The 25179-nt window shown below is 36.6% G+C and overlaps 1 protein-coding gene across 2 annotated transcripts in view; it reads right to left on the bottom strand.

The window, feature by feature from the left end:
- Nucleotides 1–695: 695 nt before the first annotated feature.
- RAB3GAP2 (RAB3 GTPase activating non-catalytic protein subunit 2) overlaps nt 696–25179 on the bottom strand; it is a 33645-nt gene continuing 9161 nt past the window's right edge. Inside the window, exons 8-34 of one of the 2 annotated variants that reach the window (XM_010706690.2) lie at nt 25044–25142; nt 23946–24094; nt 22945–23024; nt 22744–22833; nt 21869–22008; nt 20679–20895; nt 20243–20386; nt 19928–20010; nt 19334–19398; nt 18880–18970; nt 16680–16807; nt 15694–15907; nt 14120–14217; nt 13032–13137; nt 11854–12014; nt 10262–10478; nt 9745–9918; nt 9514–9620; nt 8461–8527; nt 7851–7921; nt 6072–6107; nt 5507–5581; nt 5051–5269; nt 4068–4157; nt 3768–3983; nt 3152–3310; nt 696–2611 (exon numbers count right to left, since the gene is read on the bottom strand). In XM_010706690.2, coding sequence (XP_010704992.1) covers nt 2465–2611; nt 3152–3310; nt 3768–3983; nt 4068–4157; nt 5051–5269; nt 5507–5581; nt 6072–6107; nt 7851–7921; nt 8461–8527; nt 9514–9620; nt 9745–9918; nt 10262–10478; nt 11854–12014; nt 13032–13137; nt 14120–14217; nt 15694–15907; nt 16680–16807; nt 18880–18970; nt 19334–19398; nt 19928–20010; nt 20243–20386; nt 20679–20895; nt 21869–22008; nt 22744–22833; nt 22945–23024; nt 23946–24094; nt 25044–25142 — 3443 coding nt within the window. In that variant the 3' untranslated portion in view covers nt 696–2464. The remainder of the gene's footprint in view (nt 2612–3151; nt 3311–3767; nt 3984–4067; nt 4158–5050; nt 5270–5506; nt 5582–6071; nt 6108–7850; nt 7922–8460; nt 8528–9513; nt 9621–9744; nt 9919–10261; nt 10479–11853; nt 12015–13031; nt 13138–14119; nt 14218–15693; nt 15908–16679; nt 16808–18879; nt 18971–19333; nt 19399–19927; nt 20011–20242; nt 20387–20678; nt 20896–21868; nt 22009–22743; nt 22834–22944; nt 23025–23945; nt 24095–25043; nt 25143–25179) is intronic. The other variant, XM_019612657.1, reaches the window with a different exon arrangement.

The following is a 25179-nucleotide window of genomic DNA, read 5'->3' as shown; positions in this document are numbered from 1 at the left end:
TTTACTTGTTTTAGTAATCCATCTTCTCTAAATCACAGAGTTGTAGGGGTTGGAAGGGACCTCTAGAGATCATTGAGACCAACCCCCCTGCCAAAGCAGGTTCCCTACACCAGGTCGCACAGGTAGGCGTCCAGGCGAGACTTGAATATCTCCAGAGAAGGAGACTCCACAACCTCCCTGGGCAGCCTGTTCCAGTGCTCCGTCACCCTCACCGTGAAGAAGTTCTTGCGCACATTCGTGCGAAACTTCCTGTGCTGCAGCTTATGTCCGTTTCCCCTCGTCCTGTCTCCACGTACCACTGAAAAGAGAGACTGGCCTCACCGCTATGGCCGCCACACCTCAGATATTTATAAACCTGGATCAGGTCCCCTCTCAGTCTTCTTTTCTCAAGGCTAAACAGACCCAGTTCACTTAGCCTTTCTTCATAGGGGAGATGCTCCAGGCCCTTCACCATCTTTGTGGCCCTCCGCTGGACTCTTTCCAAGAGATCCCTGTCTTTTTTGTACTGGGGAGCCCAGAACTGGACACAGTACTCCAGATGAGGCTTTATCAGGGCAGAGTAGAAAATGCAGTTGTACTTGATACATCTATACTGTATGGCCTACTGTTCATTTCATATGGGCAGGAGGTAGGTTTGCAGAACCCAAAGAAACAGAACGGAACGGGCACCACTAAGAAGGAAAAAAACAACACAATGAAACCTCCTCAAGTTTTATTTAATCAATTTACACAAATCCACAGCAAATTAGACACAAAATAGCACTATATACAGAATATTACTTACAATACATTACAGATTTGATTGGTGTAGAGTGTCAGCTCTGGCATGATATTTAGTTACAGTGAGGTCCTTTACACAACTGTACCAGGATACAGGAATGTAATGCAACTAAAAAATGTTTTTATTTTTCCTCAGGTTTCAGGACTGATTCTCTGGCCTGTCTGTTTCTGCAGAGGGCTGAAGTTCTGCCAGGCAAGGTAGTACAGGCACTGTCCAGTCTTGCCTTCTTGCATTCTTTCCCTACACCTGTTTCAATTCTACACTCCCTTCCATAACAGAACCAAACTGAAAGAGCAGCACCAGCCTCTTAACTCTTCTTTAGTCACACAACCTCATACCCTTATAGGAAGTCAAACACTGCATCAAACCTTCTCAGGAAGCCTTCATCTACATTAAAGTGCAGAGATCAGCAACTGGGGATGCTGAACAGCTGACAGTCTTATAGAACTAGCCACCTACAGAGCCGTTTTCAGGGGGAGTCTAACCTAAGATGACAGCAGCACATACTTCAGAAAGATAAGACCAAAGTCTGTAACAATGCAGAATGCTATGAATGTTTCTTGCAGGTTACAGGATGGAGTAATTTCAACTGACTTCAAGACGAAACAGCTTACAACAACACTATTTTCCTTTCCTGGCTTTTCTTCAGGTAAACGTAGAAGGAAAACTACTAAATGATGTAAGATAACCATTTGTAACACCACTCCAGTAGTGAAGATACTCACTACATGATTCCCTGCAGGTACTGTCTATGTAATGGTTTTGCTGTGTGGTGTTTTTTTGTTTTTTTTAAGGCTAAGGTATTCAGAAGTAAAGATCTTGAGTGAACTTGGACAACTATTGAAGCAGGTTTTGACTACAACATGTGCAGAGACTTAGAGCATACTACATCTTCTACAGTGGTAAAACAGGGAACAATCTTACAGTACATACAGACCTACGTAAACTCAGCAGAGCTTAATAATAAAGGACAGGGATGTGAAACCAGTTTTAGCTGAAGCCCAGCACGCCGTAGAGACAATGCTGAGACTAAAACTGGATGAAAATGGGTCCATATTAGTGTCTAACGATGTGGTTCTCCCTTCCAAGCTGATTCTAACATGGGCTCTTCTCCCTTTGTGTAAGGCCTTGGCATGCTCCATTCTACTTCTAGTGCAGCTATTGTCATCTGTCATCTGTGTGCAGGTAGCAGATAGGAGCCCAACACCAATTCTAGCTTCTGGAAAAGCAGTATTGGCATTACAGGATAACTTAAAAGACTGAAGTGTTTCCTCAGGTTTAATTCTACAGCTTCTTTTGATAAATGATACATGGAACATTGTAACCGCAGCAGTTATTGCTAGCATGAAATACAAAAAATATCACAGGATGTGATTTTGTAAATTGACCAAAACTGCTGTCAAATATACCCAATTCAAACTACTGCAAGAAGCGCTCTAGTCAAATAAATAACTAAGCAGTTCAAATACTGACAAGTGGACTAGAAACTAAACATCTCTGTACTAGTGCAGAATTTAAAATACACTCCAATTTAAAATTACCTTCTGGAATTGTGGAGGGGGGGAACATTGTTCTTTTTGTTTAACAAAAGCCACACAAAAGTTTCTTTCTGTAAATGTCAGCCTCGTTGTGTAAAATCATGCATCGTAGCACTATGTAGCAGAACTGTTGTAATGAAGAATGTCATGATGAGATTGCTTCTACGGCCTCTATCAGATTCAAAGCCAGGCTATACTGCCCATGATTCTCTGGTAAGTGCTCTATTACTCTGTTAACCAGTTTAGCTGTTGTTGCAATTGGCACTTGCACATTCTGAAGTTCCTGGGGGTCCTATATAATAGAACAAACACAGCATTAGAGCATTCCTTGCAGATGAGCTTCTGTACATATGCCCTCCTTGTCTTGTATAACCAGATTACTATTTGGGAATTAAGCTGATGCTTTTACCCAGAAGTACAATTGTATTACTGGTTATTTCACCCTCCAGACTCTTCTTAACTGAATCCTCCCTGCTAATCAATATTCTCAATCAAATTTATTCACGTAATCTGGAAAACATCACATCTGAAGCCTGGATAAACAGAAGCACTGATTTCTGAATACGGCCATTAGAAAAGATTGCCAATAGTGTCTGTTTTTTAATTGAGCACAAATCATTTTGCCAGAACTTCGGGAGAAAGTATAACCCCCATAACAGAACAGTCTCTTCTTTATTCTTCATGAAAGAGAACTGGCACCAGGAAAAATGAGAACTAGGTTCTTGCTTCCATTAGCAAGAAAACTCAATTCAGATGTAATCTATGTCTAAGTAAATAGAATCTTCTGTAAATCAACCTATGATTCTGTGTTCCTAAATCATGCTTAACTTACCATAGCTTTAAGCCAAGTACAAAGAGTTGGAGGAAGTCTAGCAAAGAGTTCCATTCCCTCCTTTGTCTGTATCTGAAGTAAAGCAAAGGCCAGTCTCTGTCCAGCCAGTATGAGCAGCTGCGATGCAAGTACTTCTTTGTCAGACACCTGAAGAAAGGCCTGAAAATGGAAACATACACAGAAGTAGATATTATTTTGAGCAAGACACAGATCACCCTGAAATGCTGAATCACGAGAAGCTTCTAGTTACTATAAGGAAAAATGGAACAGTGAAAGAGAAAACAAAGCAAGACAATTACTCTGTACTTAGAAACAAAGAACATACTCCTGAAATGTCAAATGTAGTATCATAAAATGAGTTGTACCAGTTTCGACCAACAGTCTAACTAGTTTCCTATTATTATGTTTCCACCAGTTGCTATCTGCTAGGAAAGTGAGGAAGATGACCCACCTTGAGAAAGTACTTCTCCAACCTCTGATATTTCATTCTGGGGATTTTCTGAGTATGGCAGGACTTGCCTAACACTTCTAGACATCTTCAGTAAATTAAAATGTAACCTCAGCAGAATATCTGACAATGTCATATTGGTATAAAATTATTAAAAGGTGTTATTACCTCCTCGCCGAGATGATCCATCCCATAACTGTATAATTCACAGACATAATGCATTTTGACCACATCCTCAGAGATTTGAAGATACTGAGCCAAATCCACAGCCAAAGTTGGCCAATTTCTTGCCTTTTCAAAGGGAAACAATTCCTCTTCCGAGGCTTCTTTGGCCTTTTGTGAACAAAGCATTTGAACTGCTGCACTCACAACTTTGAGCAAGAACTTGAAAGCAAAAATTAAAAGTTACTTCAGTATTATTTGAAATTTTAGAAATTTAGGAATTCTCAGTATAAAACTTACACCTACCTGTTGTCGTATAGATAACACATTTGGATCCATATCCCCACTAGGTAACAGCTGAATTGAAGTAAGGTCTTTGAAAAATGCATTTTTACCCTAAAATTGAGAACCAAAGCCAATCAGAGATACAGAAGTAATCCACGTTGATCCAATTTTAAGAAGCCTAAATTTTTTTTACATTTAAATTGTACTACATCTTCTATATCTCTCTGAGGATTAAAATGGATATTTTAAGTTAGAACTATGAAACAAAATACTTGCTCATGTGGTCATAATCTATCAAGGATTTGCTATCAAACTTAACCTAATCTAGTTTGTATCTGCTTTGTTTGTATCTGCTACAATACCAGCTGGAGCTGAAGCCTGGATGTATTTCCTATTTCCTTATCCTTCAAGAAAGTATGATATATAGGAAGAAATGCTAACTATCTTATACAAAAAATGCATTTTAAGTATTACTTCATAATACAGTTGACTCCACTTAAAATTAAGGTTAGATATACATTGCATTTTAGAATGTAGTAAGTCTTTTTTCCTCAGTGGTTTACAGGTATTTAAATGACAAACCCTTTATTATCTTCAAGGTCAGAATTCCAGAATACTCATCAGCAATAATGGAAACATCAGCAACACTAACAGAACATTTTGGAACTTAACTGCGTTTTCTCTAATCTGGCACTTCTCAAAGCCACTGGGAAAACCTGTCATCCAGCCGTCTTAACATGCAGTACTTCCAGGCCAACTAATGATTAAGGAGTGGATTTTCATGCAGATGAGGTTACTACAAATCTTTTATTCAAAGTAAAACACCAAATTCCTACGTCAGCCTGAATTCTGGTGATAACTTCTTTAGCACCACAGTGAGCTAAATGTCTTTCATAAAACCAGGCACAAACAGTTTGAAGAGTAGAAGGTAGGATGTATTATAGATACCAAGAGGAAGGACAGTAATAATTAAATGTATGCACACAAGCATTCGGAAGACATACCTTGCTGTCAAACAGCGACAGAGGCTTCACACTCTTCAGAGAAAACCTCATGATGGCATACAAGACAGTACATAACACAAACTGGTGTTCAACAAGTGGGTAGTGAATGCGTTTCTGCTCAAGTGCCAGTTCTACTATTGATACTGGCCCTTCTACAGACATCCAGGCATCCTCAGTATCCAGGACAGGAGCTTGCATTTCATCACTACTCACATCAGCCTAGCAGATGAATGTAAAAAAGTTGTCACACACAAGATGTGATCTGTATTGGCCTTCTACACAAAAAACACATCTTTAATCAGAAACTCTCTGCAACGAAATTTAAAAATTAAGAAGAGAATTTCATATTTTCTAGATGAGATTGCTAACATTTGTCTGAACGATGCAGAAATTAGGATAAGCATATTCTTTAATGTAAATTAGCTTCTTTCTTTGTACAGAAAAAAAAAATCTTACCTCTAGCAACGTTTGCAGAAGATCTGAGCAGCAGCCAAGAAAAGCTGTCATGGCTGTGTCACTCATACCCACATCCTGTTAACAATATTAAATTTGATTTGTTTCAGACAGAATTCAAACAGGCTTTTATTAGCTATATATATCTGAGAAAACAGTTGTTGATATAACATTGTTAAGCCTATTATATATTTTAAGCTAAATAAACATTCACTTAAACACAAAGATTTAGAAGTAACAGGAAAAAAGTAGAAAATAAGCTTTCCATTTTCTTGAAAAATACATTTAAAGCTCAATTAGATATTTAAAATATTGCATTTCCACAGAAGACGGAGTAGCTCGAGTAATCACATCCAGTACATTTCATTTGCTGAGCTTATCAATTGCCTTCCAAGAGTTTAAAACAAGAAAGTTATACATGAAAAAATGAATGAAAAATAACAGCAATTTGTCATGTGATCTCAAATTTCAGAACTTTCACACTTCAAAAACAAATCATAAGCTAATATTAAAATAAAAGAGGATTTTCTTGTTGAATTTCTCCTCATGTTAGACAGCAGTTACTTGCCCTTCTGCATAATCTGTCCTTTGGAGCTTTTCCAACCTGTTTAAAGAAAATTCCTTGTTTCAGTACAATTAAATCATCATCATTATTATAGAGCATCTATTATCTTGCAAATGTTCTATTACTTAGAATTTTCCTAATATAAAAAAAGAAAAAAAGTTCATTACATCTACATGATGCAACACACTTTCTTTAAATATATATATAACTAAACATATGTATATAAAGAAATGATGAATTAAATACTGGTGCCAGTGATGTATGATATACATGCCATAGAAGGCAGAAACAAACACCACCAATGCCAACATTTAGTTCATCATTCATAATGTCTAGAATTAAGGCCCACAGCTTCTTTCAAATCTTAAATCTGGTTAAGAAATTCCCAGTGATGTCTATAATACAGAATAATGCCAAGTGTAATATTATGAAGAAACATGGGGAACAAAGAAGAGGAGAAGAAAAGGGAGAGCTCCAGAATATTCACTGGGATAGATGGAAAAGATGTTACGACATGGTTTTCATGCTTTGTCCATGCTTTTCTTCAGAAGAAGCCCCTCAGTCATTCCTGTTTAGAAATGTTACTACAATGCCACTTAGGTTCCACTTCTGCAAGTAGAACCACATTCTGCATGCAGTGAATCATGTATCAGTGGAAGCTCTTTCTTCAACAAGCAGAAAGAAATAAAATTCTTCTGCATCTTGGCAGAGTCTAAACACCTGAAGTGAGATACCAGGATCCTGAGTCACTGTGGCCCATTGTGCTGATTCAACACCTGAATTGAAAACAACCTTCAGCTGTTGCTGTTGGGACTGATTAAACACCTGTGGGTGGCTACTGTAGGCAGAAATAATGGTGATGGGTGTACATAAAGGCATGCAGAAAAACTGGAAGAAACATCTTTTTTCTGCTTTTGCAGAAGAAGCATCTACCACAGATATACACAACTAATAAGCCTATTTGCTGAAAGAAATGAGGAAGATGGTATATTCTGATTCATACACAGTTCAGCCAAAAGCTAAAGCAGAAAATCAGAGGAGCATAGGAGAAGAAAAAAAAAAAAGACAAGGTAGAAAATTATTGGGTGCGTTTTGTGTTTTGGTTGGTTTTCTTGTTTTTAAAATCACTGTCAACACCTGGACTTCTATCTTGTAGATAACTGTCTGCCAATCAGCAGGTATACTGCATACTGTAAGCATGAAATTTAGCAGGGATAAAGTACTGATAAAACTCATAGCAAACAAGCTACCTACTAGAGGGTGATTCAGCAATGTATACTGAATTAAAAATGCTCAACAATACTCACAAAATGTTCTGCATTTTGCAGAGCTCATGTATCTATAAGTTAGACCTCCAACATTTGGAAGAGCTGTAGCTTGCAGAACCTTAGAAGTTTCACGTCAATAATTTACCAGGAAACAAGCCCAGAAAAAAAATACTTACTTTTTTAAGTGAAAGCTTCACGTACAAATATATACATGGACACAAAGATAGATCCAAATTTTTTATTTAGTAATTACAAGTTAATGCTGCGTAAGGCTTCAGTACATCAGCCAGACTCCGTTATTGCTTAAAGCAATACTGAGTTGATCATTCCAAAGAACAATTCAATATTCTAAGATATGCATTCCTTCCTCAGAATCCAAAAGTTACCCACACAGTACACCTAACAAGAGATTTTTTGACCTTTACGTTAAAAGATATCCCACTTTTCCTTTTAATTTAAATCCACAGCATATAAATACTAGCCCTCAAAACTACTATCATAATGCTACACTCACCTTGTCCATTAGATACGTAGCAGAAGAAAGCCTTTTTACTATGAATGTATTCCACATCATCAGAGCAATACCTAGAACAATCACAAACTTGTGAACTCCACGTGAATACAGGAGATTTTAGGCAATACAAGTACAGACTGAAAAGTCATGGGCCAAAGTTCTTGTAACACTGGGGATTTTAAAAAGAGATGGTGAATGAAACAAGAAGGAATTGTCAGTTATTGTCACTGCTTTATAGCTGGACTTCAGATGTCCTGGGAGCAGACCATCTTGGCAATCAAACAGTCAGAAGTACATTCGTGAGTAAGAAATGCATGAATTGTAATTGACTACAAGGACTATGTGCTTGAATTTTAAATGCACATAAAATAATTAAACACTTTTTCTTAAGCTGCTTTTAGTTTAATATTAGCTTTATGTAATCAACATATATCCATGTTTCTGATGGAAACTCTCAGCACATGAAAAATGGGAGCAAGAAGTTTATTTGGGGGCAGGGCTGCTGACAAAACAGCCACTACTATCAACTACGTGTATTTACACTTGTCTGTAGACAAAACTGTTGATTTGCAGACTCAAAGATCATTTTTATTAACAGCTTCATACTTACCATGCTGAACGTGAGCATTAATGATGCATCGAAGATAATCTATAGACCTAATAAGAAAGCATGCTTCCTTATGTAAAACAAAAAAAGTAAGAGAACAAGTTAATATTATTTATCATGCAAAACTTGTTTTAAATGTGAACTATTGATTCCTAAGATTCCTAGGTCTATTATAAAACTCTTCATTCTGGACAGCTGTAAAACTTATTCTGAGGTTTTGCAGTCTTCTCTCCTGCTACCTGACATACCTGTATCCATAAACACACTGTCACTTGCACTGTTTTCAGGGTTTTGTCAACAGTATGTACCACTAACTTACTCACTGCTGAAAGATATCCCCACTGAATAATAACAATCCACTTTCTTACATGCAAAATCCATTTGTGCTAGAAAGATTAATTTTCACTTTCATTATGGTAGAGTAAGTTCTTAAAATTCTCTCCAATGAACCTTTTTCCTATAGCAAGATGTTGCATTGCACAGATATAAGCAGTGCTGACTGCATTTTTCGTATCATCCAAAAATTCTGATAGCATTACAACTTGGGACAACAGTCTCCATTTGCTAGAGGAAAGCCATGGAAAACAGCAAATTCCATGTTTGCTTTTTTTTTCCCCTAAGACAACTATCCCCAACAGAGGCAAAAATGAAGAAAAAATCTTAGATCATTCAAGAATTCTCTTCCCTCTTTAAACAGAATGGGTTCCTGTCTAAAAAGCATTCTATGATCTATTTTAGGACATACAGAATAGGCTAAAGCTTCATCACTCCTATGCAGTAATGATTTTTTTTTGCACTACAAAATACTGATGGAACACTTCACACTACTTATTTCAAACACCTGACAATTTGACAGTTTAGAAGCACACTGTCTTTGTGTGGTACCACTCAACCCTTGAACTCAATTCAATTTACACTTTTCCTTTACAGCAGAAAAATTGTAACCAGCATGCTATCAAATAGTGTCTTCTGAAGAATTTTATGAACTAAAACTTGTGGAAGTGCTTCTAGAGAGTTGTTCTTAACCACTGCTCCCTGCAAATGAAGTTCTTTTACCTCTGGATCCTTATTCCATTGCACTACATACTCCCAACAGCAGTGTGCATGGAGCACATCCACTTCAAGACTGCATGGAAACTGCTGATATGCAAGTTGCAGCAGCTCTAAGAAAAAGAAAAATATCAGAAATTAAAAGATAGGTCTCTTCTCATAATTTCTGCTATTTCACAACAGTAACAAAGGCATCTCTGAAAGGAGACAAAATTTAAAAAAACGTTATTTTCTTACCTAGGATTGTTTCCAAGTCTTCATCTATTTCTGGTTCCTCAAGAAAGATATTTGTATGCATTTCTTCAGATTCTTCAGTATTATCTGTGTTGTTCCTTTGCTGTGCCAAATTCAGTATAAGAGGATTGAAGCCTTGCTTAAAAACCCACTTTGCTACAGTGTCAGCAATACCTCCTGGAACAGTAAAACAACAAAGAAGTCTTGAAATACAGTCAGCTTACATCCCAGAAGATTTAAAGTTCAAAACTGAAGAAAAGAAATGCTATTAACTAATATCATTAATTATATTAAATTATGTTGCCAATCAAAAATGTATTAACCAACTGACTTAAGTTTACAATGTAGTCTTTATGGTAATACCTTGAATCACTTTGATACGTGGTTTGCTTTGTTTTTAAGCTAAGAAAAGTAAACAGCAGAACAATTTCCAGTGTAGCCTATTTCATGAAGTAGGTAAGGAAGGCTCAGAACTGCATTACAAAGACAATCAATCATCCTTCCAAGAGAAAAAACATACCTTTTCCACCTTCCAGCAATTTCTTTACAGAAAGCCTACCCAAAGGCTCACTCTGTAGAGATGAAACTCTTATTGTCTTCTTGCTCACTTTGCTGTGCAGTAGTGTCTGAAGTATCAGACAGTCCTCTAACTGTTTCAGCAGAAGCTTCCAATATTCAGCATCAAGGGAAAGTGCTTCCCAGGATTCCGTGTCTGAACCTACAACTATTTGGGAAAACTAACACAACATATTAACTGTTTCATGTCTGTCCACTTTAAGTAGCACAGATCTCTTTAAGAAAATGCACAATATTAAAATTGAAAGCTGTATCTCATGAGATACTCTATTTAAAAAATATATAAGGCTCAAGATACATAGATTAACTATTATGGAAAGGTAAGTTAACATCCCACACTGCTCACAAGACACACAGATTCTTAAATAAAAGCATGGAGAAATAAAAATACTGAAAGGTCATCTTATTGTCCTATTTAAACTTCGTATTTGGTTGAAAAATGAATTAAATCTTTTTGACGAGATTCAAAGTCCTCCAATGCACACACAATATTTCATTCCCACCATATGAAATATTTCTGATACATAAGTATCAGAGTTCTGTGCACTATTTTGATATTCTCATGTGAATCAGCAAATACTCTAATAGGAACACCAGGAATTTTTCCAGTAGGGTGCAGATCCCACTTTTAGCTTTTTGCACTACAACAACAAACTCTACAGTTTCTCAGATGCCTGGTCATTAGCAGTTTGAGGCTGTAAGCCAAAGCATGGTAGAAAAAAAGGAATAGAAGATAAATGGTTGTGTGGAAGGGAAGTTCTATGACTGTTTCTTTCAAGAGCAGAATAGTAGAAAAGGCAGCAAAGCAGAGAGTGTCTGGGTAAAGCATAATATGTTGCAAACATACCAGTGTTCCTATTTGGGCAACACTGGAAATTTTAATATACAGAATTGGATTAGTTAAGGTGAAGGGAGAATTACTACAACACTTCCCAGCAACCTAAGTACAACCTATAAAGCAACCTATTTACGAGTTTAAATGTCACCTGAACTCTATCTGATCTTTCAAGACAAGCAGTAAAACTCACACGTTTAGTGCTACTTAAGAATGAAAATACTTCTTCCATTTTGAATGGCAATGCTCTATGCAGTTTCATAATGATAATAACAAGTCTGTGAACACAGATCCTTGCTGCAAAAAAAAAAAAAAAAAAAAAAACACCTCACACCTTAAAGGAGGTGTAATAATGTAAAGGCTAAGAAAATTCAGCAGTATCTTAAAAATGCTACTGCGAGCTTCTTAAATTTGTCTGAAAACTGCACAGGATTTGTCAGTATTATTTGACAGCGAGAGAAAAATTGGCAGTACAGTTCCATATAGTATGCATAGCAAACACTTCTGATATATCATTCATTTACCTCAGCATAGTACTATTCAAATACAAATGCTGATTTTCAGGCTTGCAGGAGGGAATGCCTGTCCCCATGTTAGAATGCTAAGTGAACGCTGTAGGTGTTACTCTATGACAAAGACAGCAATTTGCATGAAATTGACACAGTGAACACAACTGAAGGGAGAAGTACACGATGACTGACCTTCTTCTCTGTCACACTGTCAATTATCTGTGCGGTAACTGAATGTCCAACGTAAGCAGATAGTAAGGCAGCTGCATTGTTTTCAGACTGAATACAAGCTGTTCGCATTTGCTGCCACCAGGGAGAAACAGACTGAGTGTCCCAGGACTCATCAATAGCAACTGTGGAGACCAGAAGAGCAAGAAAACTCACTTTGGGTCATGAGGTGTTAGAATTAATAAAAGCAGTAACCCTGAAAACAGCACTTATTGATATACCATGCATTAGGAGCAATTTCCAATTACTCTAAATTACTTTTTTTTTTTTTTTAAAGTATGTGTAACAACATTTCTTAGATTACAACTCTAATTATTAAAAAAAAAGCAGAATGTGAATTCCTCCTCCAAGATTAACTCGTAGAAAGCAGGCAACAGGTTAAATCACCAGGAGTAAATCCTGCTGCACCTACTAGACTTAAGGAATATTATAATACAACGCTTCACAACACAACTAGCTGCCATGTGATTTTATGATACCCCATGCACTCAGTGTGCTCAATCTCATTCTCTTCATGTTTAGCAGAAATAAATTGTTCAGACAGCAGCAATAACTTATTCATGCTTCCAGTTTCAATGATGTCCTATAGTGAACTGGACATAAGGGACCCTGACACTAACATACCCATAGCAGCTCTCAATGAGCTAGGAGAATCAGTAATTTTTTATTACACAACTTATCCAAAATAATGGAAAGTTGACCTTACAGATCACCCCTCAAACTACAGAGATGTTCAATGAACAAATGCATCTAGAATAACAACAGTGTTGGTCTCAGCACAAGTTAATGGAACTCAAAGGATTTCTGAGCACCCAGCAGCACAGGAGGGGCACATCCATACACTGCAGAAAAAGAGGAAAAGTATCAGAACAGCCACTTTCTGATGCCAAATAGTAGCTGCATCCACTTAGAGCTGAGTGAAACTGCAAGGCACGAAGCATGCCTTTAAATGTAACAGTCCTCAGACTTCAACTATATTTTTGAGGTAGTTGCTACAGAATTTGTCAGCATGCAACACTGAATCCTGTTAGATTTTTTTCAAGAGGAGGAAAACCTCCTCAAAATGATGTAGACTCAAGTTACTGACAATTTGAAACTAATTGGCATTAGTTGTGCTTAAAAGTTCTAAATGCACATTTCACCTTTCATTTTGCTCAGAAGTGACAGCATAGTATGAAGGCAACTAGTAGAGTCTGGTTTCTCAAGGATATCTTTCTCTCTGGAAAGCCATAAATTCAGAAGGAGTGACTAGAAAAAGAAACAAAATTTAAACAACACAACAAAGCTTTTTGATACCACAATATACCCAATGCAAACACTTTCTTGTGCAAGTTCTGCATACTGAGCAAATCAGTATCTTACAGACTGTAAAGGAAACAATACAATTACAGGGAAGGTTTAGGTTAGATATTAGGAGGAAGTTTTTCCACATAGAGGGTGGTGACGCACTGGAACAGGTTGCCCAAGGAGGTTGTGGATGCCCCATCCCTGGAGGCCTTCAAGGCCAGGCTGGATGTGGCTCTGGGCAGCCTGGTGTGGTGGTTGGTGACCCTGCACATAGCAGGGAGTTGAAACTACGTGATCACTGTGGTCCTTTTCAACCCAGGCCATTCTACGATTCTATCAATACAATCAGTATCTTTCAATTAGATACATTGGAAAATACTCTTCTAAAGGCACAGACAGGTCACACAAGTATATGAGCAATCTTAACTTGGTAAAAATTACTACTTAATATTACAGCTGAAAATCTCAACAGAGCTAGCTAATATTTAAATATGTATTTCAGTCATCAGGAAGTATTAGAAAAGCAGTAGAAACAATAATATTACATGCAGATGAAAGAAAAATGACTGTCTCAACAGCGCTAGTGATTCTGACAGATTTACTTGGATTTCTTTTTCTTTTTTAATTCTTTGCTTGCAACAAGGAATTTGTAAAAAGTGTCTCTGTAACTGCAGTTAACTACTTAACTTTATTATTGCCTCCCTTTGTAAAATAAATCTTAAGCAAAATTCTAAAAGAACATTTGTAGGCCTCCAGACATTCTCACACTTTTTCTTTTTTTTTTCCCCCTTCGGCATCTTTTAAGTTGCTTCTATTTAAGCTTAGCACCTAAAAGCTGAGTATGAGGACATGGAAAAGACAGTCCAAAAATAAAACACAATTTCCAATTCAGCATTTTGTTTTCAAAACCAGAAAATTTTAAAATGTGTAATGAATACCTTACCAACAAGATTTGAGGGCTAAAACCTGCTGATTCCAACGCACGACACATTTCCTCTGTAGAACTCTCTCCACACAAACACTTCCAGAAGAAAAAGCTGCCTGAAGTAAAATTCCGTCAACATGATGAATGATATCTAGAGACATCACCTCTTCCTTAGAATTATAGGAAATACTACTTGCTGATCAGGTCCCCCTGACTGAAAATAGAGGACTACTAAACATTAAGCAGGATACTCAGACACTTAGTGGAGAAGGTGGTTCATTACAAAGGATGTAAACATTCCAACCACACTATAGTATACACAAATGGATTTATAATAAAACTAAGGTTATTATACTGCCTGGATTATGCATTTATTTCAATTCAAAGAATGGCTTGAAGTGATGGACAAGTTTATCTGCTAAGTAACCCCTACCTGAATGGCAGCACGCTGCATCTTGTACAGAAAACCAGAGATACTTCAACCAATTAAAAAACCAAAACAAATCCAGAACAAATCAATTGGATAATTCACTTTCAGTACTAGAAAAGCTATGGGTATAAATTCCTCAGCACAACATTCATATTTCAATTATTTTTGTTTTACTTAGTGCTGAATATCCTACTGATAATCTTCATTCAAAGGAGTGGGGAGAAGAACTTCTATCCCAGTTCTTAAGCCTAAATAAACCGTAACAGTAGAGAAAATGCAAATTCACTTAAGTAGGTTTAAGGTTGCTTAGAAACAGTCTTTATCATCATACAGATAAAAGCCAAGCTCGTCTGCCTAACTTTTCTATTCCAGTTTTCCTGCAAGTCTGACAACTAAGGCCAAAAGAAGCAGGGGACCACATAACACCTGTGCACAGAATTCCATTCTTGCACCAGGAATTCTGGAAGTTGGTGGCCCTCCTTCTGGCAGGTGTTCCAATGTTGGAACTTGATGACCCTTGAGGTCCCTTCCAACCCAAGCCTTTCCTCAATTCTATGATTCCCCAGAAAAGAAGTAATGTAGAAAGACAGAGCCTTGGAGACAGTTATTTACCAAGAGCCCCTGAAGGCCAGCTCTGAACAAATTTGCAAACTAAAAGTGAATTCAGACAGTAATCCCAACCCATAAGCCAATATACAGCCCAGCCATGTTCAGGAACTGCATCACTGAAATTTCAGATCAACATTGCCAAAAACCTCCCCGGTTCCCTAAAATTAACAGTTCTGTACTGCTTTCGGCCAGCTCCCATCTCTGAGGTCCTCATTAACTGAACTTTTGAGATGCAGTGACCAAACAAGGACATGAAATACTTTATAAGGTACGAGCGTCCAACTAAGTGCAGTTAACAGATAAATGGAGAGCGGTAACACTGCTTTAGGGTAAAGATATCCACATATGTACTTAAATTGCATCAGTATCCTTCTAGACAGAAAGACTTGTTCCATGCCTAAAGTTAGGAGTCTGGAGCTATTACTGTGAGAAACTTATTGATGTAGGCCAGCTTGTTACAGGCCACCAGGTTAAGGCTAAAATATCTATTTATAGCATCTTAGGATATAATTAGTCTTAAAGGTATTCTGACAAACAGTTCAGTAGCTCTTACCTAAAGTCACACATTCGTTGTCTTCCATATTTTTTACATTAATTGCATCCTTTTCACATTCTAAATACTCCAAGAACATTTTCACAGACAATACATCATCCTTCTCATCAGCAAACTGAACAGCAGTTTGGGCATTTTCTTTCTTGTACTTTTCCAGCAATGTTTGGAGCCTATGAAAATCTTTTTCCTCCAGCCGAAGCAGTTTAGCCAAGTCCTTGAAAGCAAAAACCCCAAAAATCCCATATCACAAGACTAATGCAATGTTCTACAAAAGCATGTTACCAACTTAACAAAAAAAAAAAAACCAACAACACAACCAAACAACAACAAATCAGAAAAGTCAAAATATTTCTGACATCAAGAATGCCTTAAAAGATTAAAATTATTGAATAATCACAAATTCAGTTATTCATATTGGCTAAAAGACCTTAGCTAACTTCATATTTAAGCTAATTCAATAGGCAATTATGTTTAGATCCTGGTAATGATATACAGGCACATTTGCTGATGAATGACTAATCACCCCTCTGTATAATTCCTAGAAACATGCAAGCTTTATTTTAAATGATAACAAAAATAAGCCAAATTATGATGCTGATCACAGAATTCTACTGAAATACCTAGAAACTCACTTAAGCAAGTATCAGGACTTGTGATTTCTATCAGTTCTAGAATACCTCTGCAAGACTAAAGTTAAGAATACAATATGTACTCAGTATAAAGAGCTGAAATCAGGGGATCCTGATTTTATTTTCACTTCTCTTTCAACTATCCTTGACTACCAAAGACTGTTAGGTATATCACTTACTAAGAATTTGTACAGCAAATAGATAAAACAGAAGTACAACAAGTACTTCATTACAAACTTCAGCCTACAAAAGTGGATAACTCATTTATCTACTTATTTTCAAAAATCCTAAAAACATATTTTCATTCTCAAATCATCACTCAATTCTACATGATAACTGAACTTTGAATTTACTCACATTATCTGAAGGCATAGTGTCTTCCTGTATGCTTTGGGAATTCAGCTTGCTCACTATTTCGTAGAGATGTAACAGCTTCAGCTTGTTTGCACAGAACTGCAGTAAACCTTCATCCACACACTCGAGCTCTGAAGAAGAAAAAAAATATCTGTATATTAATTTGAATATATGGCCTGACACACTTTACAACTGCACTGAAGTCCTGCTTATGGGAATTACACCGAAGGGCTTATATCTCACCATAATTTTTTGATGCAGTGCTGCTTGCAATGGTTTTGTTTAGCTCATAGCAGAATAAAACAAGAGTTATTTTTATGATAAGTATTAAAGAGAAAGATATCAGGCTCATTTTTAAAATGAAGGGATCGATAAAGTGGAACTGAGCAAACAGAAAATTGCCTTTTCCTGATTTGAGTCAAACCACAAACTGCCAAAAAATGAAAGATGCTAAGTCTCAAATTCTTTTTTTTTAATCAAAACCTAAACATCAAACTGTAATCTTGTATTTGTCCTGCCAATATTTTAACATAGCACATCCCTTACATCAGAAGAGAGTTTGATATTCAAAGATAATAAATCATTTTAATCTCTTCAAGACAGTGCCTTTTTATTTCTTTCATCTTCTTAAGTCGTGGAAATCTAAGATATCTCATTGTTTCTGAACTTTGAATGTCATTAAAGCAATCAGAATACTTGCAGCTAACATCCACACAGCATGGAAAAAAAACTTATCTGTTGAAAAAGAAAACATTTAACACAGATCCTAATAAGATGTTTCTGTACAGAAGGTATCTCTGAACATATCACCTTCATCTAGAAGAAGGTCTAAACATGATTTTCTCCTCAAGAAGCTTAAACACTATTGCCACACTGCTGTTCAAAATCCTACAAACAAGAAAAACACACAAAGCTTGCCAGATTTGGACCTCTTCTTCACAGCCACAACATTTACACAGCCTGGCATGTTTCTTGTTATCTTTTACCTAGTAACCACAAATGGGAGATGGGATACTACTCTTTTGAAATCAGAAGGCTAGAACATGAGCCAACTTTGCTCTTCATTGTGACTGTGAGGAAATAATGTAACATATGACCATAAGAGATTATGAGAAAAATACACACTGAAATGAACCACTGTAATCATACAGTTCTGTCAACCTCCCTTCGGTATTTTTTAAGGACTTCTTACAGAACTGCATAGAATGTGAAACTCATTCTACTCACCACTTCAGGTGGACAAAACAAAACAAAAAATTCCCTCAAATCCTTTAAACTATAAAAATGCATTGCTATACTTTCACTAAGGCAGGACAAGGGACATAGCCATTGTAACTGAAAAATGATTTATTCAGAATTTCCATACAGCAGTTGTGGGGATTTCTCAACTCATCTCTACCTAACAAGCTGAAATGAATCCACAGAAAATAAAAGCAGAAAAATGCAAAAGAAGAGGCATGCACGTGTTTCTTCACTTTATTCCTCACCTCAATATATGCAGCTGTGCTTCCCAAAGGGGGTTACCTCAAGCACAAGGAAGGCTCTCTCCACTCGGAAAGATCCAAGTGTATCATTTCAAAGAGAAAAACTTCACAGGCTTTCAGCAACTTTTTTTTTTTTTTTTTGTGGTGATGGGTTCTGTTTCGATTGTTTTAAATGAAAAATGACAATTCCTGGGACTCCAGGAGATCGACCTCCAGCAAAACATGGAATAAAACATCAGTGAAGTTTACCAAGAGAAGATACTAGGCATCTGGCCAGAGCTCAGATCCTCAGTGATAAGGATTTTGTGCCACCAGTACATTAAAGTTTACAGATCCAAAATACCATATCTTTACTGCATTCCTAGTAAAGAGAGAAAAGCGAAAACTTTCTATGCAAATTCTGTGAAGCCTTCTTTCGGAAGGAAATTTTTTTTCTGGATGCAAGCACTCAGCCCAGTCACTTCATTTTTATTTTTAAATATAATCACAAGTTGTTAGGTACATGGCAAGTATAGCAAAGCATACTTGTTAGCAAGCTATCTGCTGTCTGTGCAGAAAAAAATAAACGTGTAGAAGCAACATTCTGTGATACCTAGCACTCAATCTAAGCAGATCTAATTTGGCCTCTCTGTGGAACAGAGCAGTTCTAAAATTGTCCTACAGCACTGCAGATATGGTGGAAGTGCCTCACTGTATTTACAAAATAAATATCCACCTACCCTGTTTTTCTAAATTATCCATTAACGTCTGAGTGATGTTTGTGAGAGATGAAAGTGGCACGCGTTCACTTGTCAATATACTTTCCAAAGCCTGTTAAGTAGACATTCAAAAGAAATAAACATTTTCTTCGCTTTACTGTTAAGACATAAGGTAAGCCAACAACAGTACAACTTTGACAATGATTTACAGGTTTTTTTTGGTCTTCACATACACTTGTGGCATAGTCTGATCTTATAACAAGGTCTGCTGGCCTCCTCTGCTTTTATTATTTCAGCTTTTACTGTGAAAGATACCTTCAGGAAGTCACAAGTCAAAGTAACAGCTCCATGATTTGCTTCAAGTAACTCTAGGAAGAACTGAGGTATTTTAAAATATTCAAGAAAGATTTATCAAAACTAATAACACAACTTTTTTTTTTTTTAATGTTGAAGAACACTGGCATTAAATATTCACCTGTTTCTTTGTAGCAGGGTATTTAATATCAAGTATTAATTCCTTTGCTTCAGCTTCAATCAAGTCTGTGAACAAGGAAAATTACTACATTAATTCCTATTTTTGAAGTGGATTATGAAGAAAGTAAGTCAACTTACACTGCAGCTGCGATGCACATTGGCTTATCCTATAGAATTTAAGATACTACTAAGAAGCTGCCAAAAATAAGCTTGGTGAAAATGAAACAGCTCAGTGGCATCTCTTATTCCAAATCTATCTTTCCTAAGAAAATAATATTTTTTAAAGGAAGGAGAATACACAGATTGAAACACTGATCTCCATTACAGAGCAAAAACGTGTCGCAAAAGGCTCATGTTAAAAGCAAGCACTCAGAGTAGAGTTTAATCAAGATTTAAAGGGCAGATAACACTCATACTGGATCCTTGTATGAGATAAATGTATTTCAGTAGTTTATGAAAAAAATACAAGCCATTTCAGGATCACAATTTACAGCACACACAGTTATTAAAACATCTGTTTCTGCACTTACAGGACAACAAGCAGAAGAACCACCTCATAACATAGAGCTTGAAGAAATTATTTAAGAGGACCTACCTAGATCTGAGGTTTTAGCTTTGAGCAAAGCATTTAACTTCTTCACTAGATGCATATCTTTTGCTCGCTCACTCTTTTTATCACTGAAGAGAAATAATTTCATTTGTACGTGTTAATAAAATGGAAGTTTTCTACTTGAATTATATGTAAGCTACTTAAAGGTAACACCACATAACTATGTTAATGCATACAAACCAATGAGGCTATTACCAGAGAATCACTCAGACTGAAAAGGAACACAAGAGTGGCTCTCCATAAATAGTTTCTAAAAACAGCAACTGAAGTTTAGTTACACAGAGCAAATACAGTCCTTACCTCAATGCAAAATGAAAAGGTACATGGACAGTTTTCACACTTCCAGAAACTGGATCAACAAGACATATCTGGTAAGTCTGGGGCTGCCATCCCTGACTGGTAACGTTGTTTAAACCCATTATTTTATAACCAGGATACAACAGCCTAAAAACAATTTAAAAAGCATGGCATTTATAGGAAAGAATAAAATCAGCATCCTTCGATGTTCACATTTAAAAATTTTTTGTTCAGTTAAGCAAAAGCTTAACATCTGCTAAATCAAGAAACTATATAGTGATAAAGCATGACAAAATCCCATTCTATAGAATAAGATATGTTCAGTATAAACACTGCAGGTAACACAGTAAGAGCCAGCCAGTGCTTTCTACTTCTGCCACTGGTATATCCATGTGCTGCAAAAACACAGAAAGCATGTCCACATGCTAAAATTTCTTACCTGCAATGCTTCCCCACATTAAAGGCCCCAACACGAGGCCCTTGCTGTGTGCTCCAGACTTCCAGAATTCCTCTCCTTGGAGCATAGATCACAAGGAACTGAGCCACTCTGCTTGGACAATGTGCATTCCCAAATGGAGAATAATCAATCTTCTCAGTCTCCCTCTCATGAAGGTCTTCTACAGTCTGTATCCAACCAACTTCTGCATCACGGTATCCTTTGTAAGAAAAGACAGATTCTTTAGTGTACAGAAATTTAGATGTGATCAAGATTTAAACCGTGCATCTCTGGCCAATACCCAGACTCCTGTTAAAAACTGGACTATACATTTAGAACCCATCAGGACTCCTCTCTGCTGCAGTGCTTTCAGGGGGAACAAGTTCTTCTAGAAGAAGCCATAAGAAAATGAAACCCATCAGGTCTGTACTTTCAACGTTACAGTGATGGAAATGCTTCTCAGAAGATCTGCAGTAAGTGCCCATATTTCTTAAATTTCAAAACAACAGAAAAGATTTAGGGAAGAAAACTTAGTGTATGAAGTAGAATGTAAGTTTTCATTTATATATTTTAATTATTAAAATGAAATTTTTAGTAAACCAATAAAAACGTCCATTTATTCTGAGTAATGCAAGTACTTTCTCCTACTACAAACTTGCTTGATAAAAAAGTAGAGATGCTCCTCATTAAATTGTACAATAGGTTTAGCAAGTATGAATGAGGATTCCAAACCACAAGTAAAATTTGAGCGTATAAAACAAGATATATAACAATATATATTATACTAATATATAACAAAATATATTACACTAAGAAGGTTGCAAAGTGTTCACAACTCTATCAATGAGAAAACATAATATTTAACTCACTGGGTGTTATTTGCTTAAAAATCCAAAAAACTATTTCACATTTCAACAGCCTCACTCAAAGCCACAATAGAGAAGGGCTGGTAAATACATGTCTGATAACCAAAACAACCTTGAGACTCTGGCACTGCAACCTAGATAATACAAAGCTCTCAGTAGTTACGAGAAATAGGTCCAAGAACATTAGAAAGCACCATATCATACCTATAAGCTTCAAACAATAAGAGCAACTTAGATTACTGAAAAACTCTTGGAATTGCAAGTCTGAAAATAAGAAACCACACTACACTGAAACACTGTTTACTATATTGACATACAATATCATACCTTTCCACATGCGAATTGCAAGTCCTCTTGTAACATCCAGTAAAATGACTCTTCCAAAATCATCTGTCACTGCTGCCAAAGTATTACATGGAGAAAGACATATTTTTTCACCATGACGACGGGAATCAGGAATTCCAAACCTACAAATCAAACAGAAAATCACTAGATACATTTTTCTTTCTTCAGAAATATTAAACAGTAATAGATTAGCTATTTATTAAGGTATCAAAAAGATTTGGGTAAAATTAACACCTATTGATAAGGTTTTTGTGCTGTCTAGTGAGAGAAGCAGAATTAACTTGAAGGTCTGTTAATATCCTACTGTCAGACAAGAATCTCAGAACAGTGGGTTTCTTTACAAGCTCACTTAATTCCAAGTAGTCTTGAACATACCTCAAGGAAAAAAAAAAAACACAAGAAAATCAACCAAATTTAGTCTCTTATCATCTGTCATGAAAACATTACATTACAACCTGTTTTTCCCATTCTTTTCTCATCCTACAAGGAATCGGTGTACCTTCTAATTTTTCTGAGATGCTTTAAGTTACCATCAGTAGTAAGCACCTCACACAGTTTCTTTGAAGTATATCAGTGATAAATTTCAGGTGATATTAACATATTTACACTGACATTGAACTATGCAAGATGTTGTTTCATATCAACGAGTATACCTACTTATAGTTGAAAAAGATGAGTAATTTACACAGAATGACAAACTGAAATGGAACAAAGCCTAAAACAAGTGATCTACAAACTACTATCGCTGTTTAACATTGGGAAAAACACACAGGCTCATCAGTTATACCTTTCAAAACCATTTAAATAATTAAGAACACAAAAGCTTTACAGCAGTTGAGACAGCATATCAAACTTGCCTCACTGCCAATGGAGTTGCAGGTTCAACTTTCGGCTTCTGTTTTTGGACAGGTTCTTCCTCATGTTTGCTCTTCCAACCAAGCCAGCCACTTGTAATAGAAAAAGGCATTAAGAGAATTATACTAACAGTTTTGGAAAAAAAATCTCAAATTATTATGAAGCTACTAAAACAGATCACTTAATGTGTTTTATTTTGTTACCTGGCAGCATGAAATAATGCTGAAGTCAGTTTACTTGCAACTGCTAAGGCAACATGAGACAACAGCGGCTGTGAGCTACCCTGAAAGAAAGGAAAGTGTTTAGGTAGTCAAGAAATAGCTGTGACCTACCCTGGAATGAAGGAATAATGTTTAGAATGCCAAGAAATAGTTCTTACACTGAACTCAACTGCAGAATAGTTTTTCAGGCCTCTTATGGACTTTCAGCTCAGAAAGCATAGCTTTAACACTCTGCAAAATTTTAATTCACTGCCCCCAGCAAAGCCATTCTGACATCTCTTTACCATTTCAAAAATCCTCCTGCAAGTCACTGGCAGCTCAGTATGTTTGTCTGCAACAGAAGTTAAAGAAACCCTGTGTATGATTTACTATAGAGAGTTATCTGGTGTATGGCTTTGATTTCCTTGCGAACACAAATCTTAGCAGTTTTGTCATAATTACATTGCAGAAGTAAGTACGTAATAAAAATTCCAATTCTAGCATTTTCAACCAGCTTCTGACCCCAATAAGGCTAGCAGTCTGAATATACAAGACATACACAGGTACACTGGCATTCTTTTCCTCCAATACAAGGTGAAAAAAAAAAATCAGGAAGCATAAATGTATCATAGGTATAATTAAGCAAGAATGGTTAGTTCTCTCCCATATGTAGTGGTTCTGTTTGTGCTTAACCAAAGACTGAAGGCCTCCAAAAATGCTTAAGGTACTTGTGAACACAACCACAATCTAATTATTAATAAATAAAACCTCAAGGTACCTAACTGGCAATAAGTTAACAAATGACTGTGACATTCGTTTTGAGCTAAGGAATTAATTTTTTCAGTGACAGAAACTGGTAGACATTACTTTCCAAATCATTCCATTTTCTGAAGGTCAAGAAAAGGGTGAAACATCAGCATGAAGTGAATATAAGAATACTGATACAGAGATGACAAGAATTAATCATTCAAGCAATTTCAGCAAGTCAGCTTTGAGGTACATACCTCCAGGGCAAAAAAGAAACCAGTGAAGGGATTGGATCCAACAGTAACATACTGAGACATAGCAGGTGGGCTGTTTTTTATAGCTGCATTATATCCACCTATATTGGAGGCAGTCTTCATTTGATCAAAAGGAGATAGTGTCATAATGCCTACCAAAAACATAACAGTGAGTGTTTTATACTTTCAGAACAAAAGTACATGATTAAGTCTAAATATGTCCCTGCCTTCTTTTCTTGGCTGATCAGACAACATTTGGAAAGGAGTAGCCCTAACCACACTAATTCCAAAGAATTGAGCAGAAACCTCATGTATTTTAGTTAATTAAAAAAGCAATTTGCTCTTCTAAGCAAAACAACTAAGACAAAGTCTCCTAGATTTCATTAAAAAAAAGAAAACTGAGCAAAACTTGTTGCAGTGATGAAAAATGGGAACCATCTGACATGATGAAACAAGTGGAGCTTCCAGGTATTGCCCGAACATTAATGACTACAGAACTAGTAGAGACACATGCTGAAGGGCAGTATCAGTACTGTAGAGTCTAGCAGCAAAAATATATGGTTAACAAAATCCACTTCACTTGTCTACCGAGCACTCTTCCAACTTAATGTTCTTAAGAAAAGATGGAATAGTAATGAAGTTTACTGTCTCCCATACATCTGCAAATTCCTAAGGAGTTTAAGACTCTAAGAGTACAGAAGTATGCTGGTCTCTTTTGGAAAGGTACAATTCCAAGTTTTAGTTTCCTGATATGCTGGAGCATACCAATAACAGTCTTAATTTGCCTTCCAGATGGTGCTTTAAACTGTCAGAAACAGAACTGCATCTATCTAGTCTCTTTGTTGTTTGTTACCAAATGAGAGGACAAGACAGCTAGAGCTGCCTCCCCTTCTCTCTCCTCAAATTGATAGGAGAATGCTCAAACAACCAGAAGTACAATACACTTCTGGTGACGGTTAATCAGATTATTCACTACATCAGTCTTCTCCCACTTATTTCTACCCAAACAGAACCACTAGTAAGTGCTCTCACCCCAAGTTGAACACTAAAACATTCAATTTCATTCAAGCCAAATATATGAAAGTACACAAAAATGCTTACCAACACTAGCATGGTCCACGATTGTATCCACGTCCTGCAAACCCCACTTCTTATAAGCTAGAGGTGGTGGCTGAACATTCTCATTGCCAGATGCTGCAGCTGACAAATGTTGATAAGTACACACACACACAAAAAA

Source organism: Meleagris gallopavo, chromosome 2, assembly GCF_000146605.3.
Source record: "Meleagris gallopavo isolate NT-WF06-2002-E0010 breed Aviagen turkey brand Nicholas breeding stock chromosome 2, Turkey_5.1, whole genome shotgun sequence".
Classification (NCBI taxonomy): domain Eukaryota; kingdom Metazoa; phylum Chordata; class Aves; order Galliformes; family Phasianidae; genus Meleagris; species Meleagris gallopavo.
This window is presented reverse-complemented; position numbering and strand designations above follow the sequence as displayed.